The 7,288-nt window shown below is 47.1% G+C and overlaps 1 protein-coding gene across 1 annotated transcript in view; it reads left to right on the top strand.

The window, feature by feature from the left end:
• Positions 1 to 7,288, top strand: part of LOC139234053 (alanyl-tRNA editing protein Aarsd1-B-like) — a 94,660-nt gene that overhangs the window by 70,220 nt on the left and 17,152 nt on the right. Inside the window, exons 9-11 of the mRNA XM_070864926.1 lie at positions 707 to 876; positions 2,151 to 2,208; positions 4,577 to 4,733. Coding sequence (XP_070721027.1) covers positions 707 to 876; positions 2,151 to 2,208; positions 4,577 to 4,733 — 385 coding nt within the window. The remainder of the gene's footprint in view (positions 1 to 706; positions 877 to 2,150; positions 2,209 to 4,576; positions 4,734 to 7,288) is intronic.

Here is a 7,288-nt window from a genome sequence, read left to right as displayed (position 1 = left end):
CCCCCGTGTCGTGCCCCCCCCGTGTCGTCCCCCCCCCGTGTCGTCCCCCCCCCGTGTCGTCCCCCCCCCGTGTCGTCCCCCCCCCCGTGTCGTCCCCCCCCCCGTGTCGTCCCCCCCCCGTGTCGTGCCCCCCCCCGTGTCGTGCCCCCCCCCGTGTCGTGCCCCCCCCCGTGTCGTGCCCCCCCCCGTGTCGTGCCCCCCCCGTGTCGTGCCCCCCCCGTGTCGTGCCCCCCCCGTGTCGTGCCCCCCCGTGTCGTGCCCCCCCCGTGTCGTGCCCCCCCCGTGTCGTGCCCCCCCGTGTCGTGCCCCCCCGTGTCGTGCCCCCCCCGTGTCGTGCCCCCCCCGTGTCGTGCCCCCCCCGTGTCGTGCCCCCCCCGTGTCGTGCCCCCCCCGTGTCGTGCCCCCCCCGTGTCGTGCCCCCCCCGTGTCGTGCCCCCCCCGTGTCGTGCCCCCCCGTGTCGTGCCCCCCCGTGTGGCTCATGAACCTATTTTGCTCTTCTATTGGTGCTACGTGGAGCAATTGGTAATGCTCGAGGTTCACATCAGTATTGCAGACTTTTACTAAAGTAGATAGATAGCTTGATCAAACTTTTAACTTGTATTTGGTGTTTGAATATTGGAATGGTTTCTATAATTGGTGGAATTGAAGCTTTCCCTGTGCTCAGAAAACAATGGAAACTTTTGTTTGAAAACGTCATACAATTTATTTCATAAAGCCAGATGACCGTGGATTCATAAATGGCATCCCTGTGTTACGAGTGACACGTCATGGGCCCGAGGCCATTCACTTTGTGCAGTCGCCCTTGGAGCCTTTGTCTAAGGTTCAGCTGAAGATTGACTGGGAAAGACGATTTGACCACATGCAGCAACATTCAGGTACTCAATTAACGCTTTCAATGCAGCTTTTTGGTTGTTTCTAGAATGAATGGTTTATTTTATCACTTCTAAGCAACGAGGAGCATTTTCTCTTCTCCCCTCCCCCCTCCCCTCCCCCCCTCCCCCCCCTCCCCTCCCCCCTCCCCCCCCCTCCCCCCCTCCCCCCCCTCCCCCAGCCACAACTCACAAAGATTGCTTTTTGTCAAAGAGAAGTTAATTTGCACTAATTCATAATGACCCCAGTGGTAAAGCACCAAATACTGAATGTTCAACAGGCCATTGTTAGATTTTGGTCAATTATAAATTGATATCTCAATAGGAGTTGTCAGTGTATTCTTCAGTTAAATTAAATATGCAGTTGCCCTGGTGAGCCGCTTAACAATTCCATCATTTCACATAAAGAAGCCCAGCAGGACACGGAAGCAATTTACAGTCCCAAGTGTATTCTGACACTCCACTGCTAGATACATCATCCATCAGTCAGTGCCAGCGCAGCCTTTGGCCGCCTGAGGAAAAGGGTGTTTGCTCGATACACTGCACTGCCTTGAACGCAACAATGTAGAAAATGTTCTGCTTAAATAACATACTGAGAAAAGTAGTGTGTGTCTGACCTGCATTATGTTGGCTGGATAATAAACTGCATGACCCTGAAAATTAGCAGCTGTTCACGTTGACTCGTGTGTCCTGACCTCGACGGGAATCAGCTGGAATGGCTCCAGCTATGCTGGGTCCAGGCTGGTCCTGAAGTTTCTAGGATGGCCTGTCAGGGATCCCATCCGCTGCCGTCAGTGTAAGGGAATGGTGGGGTCTGCTTATATTGGGGTTTCCGAGCCCCTTTCTTCAAAGCCCTCCCCCACTGCCCCCGCCCCAGTTTGTGTGACTCAGCTACCCCCACTGATGGTTGCGAGGCCCATCAGAGGTGCAGATCGGGGTCATGGCCATGACCCCTATTTAGCCAGCCAGTCTTTTTTTTTTGGTGCTAAAGAGGCCTCAAGTTTTCTGAGGGCATTGAAATCCCAGAACCTGCCTCCAAATCTGTGAAATTTGACACCGTCCACAATGGAGGTCTGGTGTTGACGCATGTCAGCAATTATACCAAGAAGTCTTCACCGTGCAGATTTTGGAGCTTATTTATTTTTAACTATCATTAAGCTTTTGATTACTGAACAAGCTTTTCAGTTTCCGAAATGTGTTTTTATTTTGATTCTCACTTTTGCATTCAATTATGATTAACACTTTTTTTTGGAATAAATGTGCATCTTTTATTGTTTCAGGGCAACATTTAATTACAGCCATAGCAGATTTGATGTTTGGTTTCAAAACTACCTCATGGTAAGCACAAAATTACAAAGTAACATTATGATTATGTACAGAACCATTTTCCGATTACACCTATTTTTTTCTTCCCGTTTATATTGTTGAATAATCATTGAACATATGAACAGAGTGAGAAAAGACCATTTAGCCCATCATGCCTACTCTATCCAGAGTCGATGACTGATTTGAGCGTGGGCCTCCTTCACACACCACTTGTTTCTCCCCTATTTTAAGGAATACTGGCTTGGATTATCAAGTTTCCGACCCGCCCGGGGTGGGAGAGGGGGCATGCCGATAGACTGTGGGAAACCCGGCAGTCCACAGCGTGTGGAGTTTTAACTCCGCAGCGTACGTGTGACGCCATGGGCAGGTTCCCTGTCTATGGTGGCTTCCAGTCAGGTGGACAACACTGGCTGGATAGGACACTGCAGCAACAGGTAGGGGTGTGGGGTCCAAGGGTGGGGTGGATCTGATTCTCGACCCCGGGGGCGAGTTTGATTCCCGGAGGGAGGTCCGATCCTGGTGGGGTTTCCAATCCTGACCTTCGGGAGGGGCGGGCTGCTGGCGGGTGAGCTTGGCGGGGCCGGGAGGGAGCACTGCTCCTCTGGGTGCACAAAGATTGCTCCCCGAGGCTGTGCTCATTTCGCTTCGCTGCACAGCAGGTTACAGCAAAGGCTTCAGGGCCTCATTATCATATTTAAATGCCAACCCGCCTCCTGACGGGGTCGGCTGCCTGCCCCCGACCTGCCTGAGTAAAAGTGGGCCGGTTGGATCGGGATTTAGATTTTTAAAACTTTAACTACCTCCACTCTCCTAATCCACCCGTTTTACCATATGGAAATTCCCCCCCCCTGCCCCCAGCTAAGTTCCTTCTCCAACTTCTCTGAATAAAATCAAACCATGCCGCTAATATCTTTATAACCTTAATTCCCCTTCTCAACAGAGGTTGATTCAGCTCCCTTTTTAAAGGTATCAAGTTCATTCTGAGCCAACTTCCTCCTCTATAAGTTTGACACAAATCTCCTCTCTTCTGGGGACCGGTCATTTTTAGTTTTAGTTTTTATTCAAGTTAAATAGCTTGTTTACTCCAGCCAAAAAATACCTTTCATTATTTATAGACCTGAATCGTGCCTCCTGAGGAAAATAACTTTAATAATTGGTTCCTTTTTTCACAGCCCAGTACCCTAAGGACTGGAACCGCCCCCTAGTGAGTCTTTTCTGAACCTGTATTTTTAAAATTTTGTTTACTTGTGTTTCTGAAACTATGAATAATGTTATGTTTTTTGAGATAACAAAAAAAAAATTCTGTCGGTTTTCCCGTGGGGTGTTGCTGCCCCAGCCGTCTGCCGTGCAGTAAAGATACAGGTAAAGGGAGCTCGATTTTGAGAGGCTTGTGGTACAAGGGTTTGGAAAACAAACCTTTGATTCTGGGATGCGGGCTTGAATTCAACTCAGACTGATGGGATAAAAGTTTTGTCTCTCTATTGGCCTTTCGGGTGCTGGTTGAGATGAGACAGTAAGGGTTTTGAATCTCACCAGTAGAATACCCAATTCGCAAGTGTTTGTTGTGAACTTTAGGACCAAAGGGACAATTGTCACATTTCCCAGCACTGATATTCATCAGCTTGATGAGCACAAATTCACTAAAAAATTATTTTTTAAAGAGAAACTCTCCACAAACTAGCCAGCACATGGTTCAAAGCACCAGGAACATTGTTTCTTTCCTTGTGCGAAATAACACCATCACAGCCACCTGGTTTCCAGACTATTTACTGATTAAGGAAGAACCTTGTCTTGCCGATATGTTCACAAGTATTGTACATACGGTCATATGAAAATGATGGGCAGGAAAAGACCAGATGCTCCATGAAGCCTGCCCCATGCTCATGATGGCTGGAATGTCATGACTAGACACTTCCCATCCCCCACAGCCATGTAATCTCCTGGGAAAGACAAAAAACAGAGAAAAACCTCAGGGCTAATAAAATAAAGTAAGTTTTACATTTCCATAGTGCCTTTCACGACCACTGGATGTCTTAAGACACTTTACAGCTAATGAAGTACTTTGAGTGTAGTCACTGTTGTAATAAGGAAAAAGAAACTCTGGAAAATTCCTCTCCCACCTCTCAGGCGCTCAAAACTAGTTCAGGAGATTACATGGACAATGTGTTTGTTATCTGTTAATCCTCTTACTTTCCGAATGATGCAACCGTTGCCCCAGTCAAGACCCGGTCCAGGTTCCTCATGATAATATATATCTCGTTAACAAAATAAAATACTCCAGTAGCTTCTGGGAAGACAGCAAAATTTAATTCATTTTCCATTGTTGGAAGCTGTGCTGGGACAGATCTATCATTTGTAACCATTAATGTTTGTTTTGCAGGGAGCTAGGTCGGCAGCGAAGTTTCATTGAACTGGACACACCTTCTATGGCTGCTGAGGAAGTTGAAGCTCTGGAGATAGCAGTGAATGAGAAAATCAGGGAGCACATTCCTGTCAATGTACGAGTTGTATCTGTGGATGACCCAGAGGTAGAAAAGGTATATGACGATCGAGAAAGATTTAGTCTTTAGTATGGATATTTTGATCCCCTCCAGTTTGGTCCCTGCTGTCCTTAGTGCACTGACTCATAACTGGGTTTTGGTTCCACGGATGCCAGTACCTAGCCTAAGTGACATCCTTCATGTGCAATGCGAGCCTAGGCACTGAGTGTTGGCAAGCTATTGTGTAGAGCATCACAGCCACGCTCAGTCCTGTCCCTCACCTGGACTTTTCAACATGGACCGATAGTTGTTGATCAGGATTGAAACCCTGGTTGCTTTTTCTTTTCCCCTTACCTAGCCCAGCCCATGAATGGTGCAACCATCTACAGTGCCTCAATTACTGCCCTGGCTCAGAATTACAATCTCCTCACAGGCTGGAAATTGAATCTATGACCTTCTGGTCTGTACGGCTTAATGCTATGCTGGAGGAACATCAGGTAAGTAACAATTAAGGAAGATTTACTTTTCTTGTAAAGATGTTCTCTGTCACAGAAGTATCCATGGTGTATAAAGTACTAACTAAAACTAGATTGACTTGGAACTGTTAAATGAATAATGAGGACCTATGGCCACTGAATGATTTAGTTCCTTATTGGTCAGGACACACCCATATTGAATAACATTTGCCATTAAAACACAATGAGCTGCACTAACTCAATGCAGCATGCCATTTAGAATCAGGAAGGCGGTGTAACTCCACAATAATATTAGAATTTAAGTAGTGTTCCTCAAGGGAAAGTTCATTATTGCCAAACTCAACGGTTGAAGACAATTTTAGTCAAATAGATTAACGATTAGCTTAGAATGTATGGCAGGTTGGTAATGCAACCTCAGGTAACATCTTAAACCGGGGGACCAAGTCCAAGGAACTTTGGCACACCACCTGATCCCCACGATTGTATTACAGCTCTTGACTCATTCCAGCTTGGCTGTTCTTTTCAGATGCGTTTTATTTTTTGTACCAACATGAGATACTATGCTGTTACCATCTGTGGATGTCTTGCTGCGATGTTGCTAGTTGCACTTCACTTTGGCAGAAAAAATCAAAGAGCAAGTTATTATTTAAATGGAGAAAGATTGCAAAGTGCCGCAGTACAGCGGGACCTGGGGGTACTTGTGCCTGAAACACAAAAGGATAGTTTGCAGGTACAGCAAGTGATTAGGAAGGCCAATGGAATCTTGGCCTTTATTGCAAAGGGGATGGAGTATAAAAGCAGGGAAGTCTTGCTACAGCTATACAGGGTATTGGTGAGGCCACACCTTGAATACTGCGTGCAGTTTTGGTTTCCATATTTACAAAAGGATATACTTACTTTGGAGGCAGTTCAGCGAAGGCTCACTAGGTTGATTCCGGAGATGAGGGGGCTGACATGAGGAAAGGTTGAATAGGTTGGGCCTCTACTCATTGGAATTCAGAAGAATGAGAGGTGATCTTATCGAAATGTATGAGATTATGAGGGGGCTTGACAAGGTGGATGCAGAGAGGATCTTTCCACTGATGGGGGAGACTAGAACTAGAACATGATCTTAGAATAAGGGGCCGCCCATTTAAAACTGAAATGAGAAATTCTTCTCTCAGGGTTGTAAATCTGTGGAATTCGCTGCCTCAGAGAGGTGTGGGACATGAAATAAATTTAAGACAGAAATGGGCAGTTTCTTAAACGATAAGGGGTTATGGGGAGCAGGCAGGAAATGGAGCTGAGACCATGATCAGATCGGCCATGATCTTATTGAATGGCGGAGCAGGCTCGAGGGGCCGTATAGCCTACTCCTGCTCCTCTTATGTTCTATCTAATAGCAGATTTCGGAGTACGGCACCAGTTCTGATGCAGTTCCTTGGAGAGATTAGCTTGTGTCTGGAAGGGTCAGTAATAAATTCACATTTTGCTGCTGTGAGACTGAGCGATCATATTGCTTGACAGTATTATCAAGAGGAAGGCCTATGTACTGTATCGCTGTTAATGCTATGCATTTGCAGATTTACCTTTGCTGTTGCGACAGCCGAAACAGAATCATTCTCAGTACAGTGAAGACGGTAATGTAACAAATTCTGCGAACTAGACCTGGGTCTTGGATGTTGCAGATTCCCGCTTACTGTGGACAAATTTTATGTGTATGAGAGAAATGCATCTTTGGAGTTGCAGTTTTTACTCTGCCCTTGTGTGAGTGCACTCCGACCAGCCAGCCACCAAACAATCAGCCGAGAGTCTGCGCAAGATCGTTCGCCTGAGGAAGAGTGTGTTTGAAGACAAGGACCTCAAATCTGGCACCAAGCGGATGGTCTACAGGGCAGCAGTGATACCTGCCCTCCTATATGGCTCAGTGAACATGGACCATATACAGTAGAAACCTCAAAGCACTGGAGAAGTACCACCAGCGCTGCCTCCGCAAGATCCTGCAAATCCCCTGGGAGGATAGACGCACCAATGTCGGTGTTCTCGATCAGGCCAGCATCGAAGCACTGACCACACTCGACCAGCTCCGTTGGGCAGGTCACATCGTCCGCATGCCCAACACGAGACTCCCAAAACCAGCTCTCTATTCGGAACTCC

This window comes from Pristiophorus japonicus, chromosome 21 (assembly GCF_044704955.1).
Source record: "Pristiophorus japonicus isolate sPriJap1 chromosome 21, sPriJap1.hap1, whole genome shotgun sequence".
NCBI classification, from domain to species: Eukaryota; Metazoa; Chordata; class Chondrichthyes; family Pristiophoridae; genus Pristiophorus; species Pristiophorus japonicus.
The sequence above is the reverse complement of the archived record's forward strand: the minus strand, read 5'-3'. Positions and strand labels throughout refer to the sequence as shown.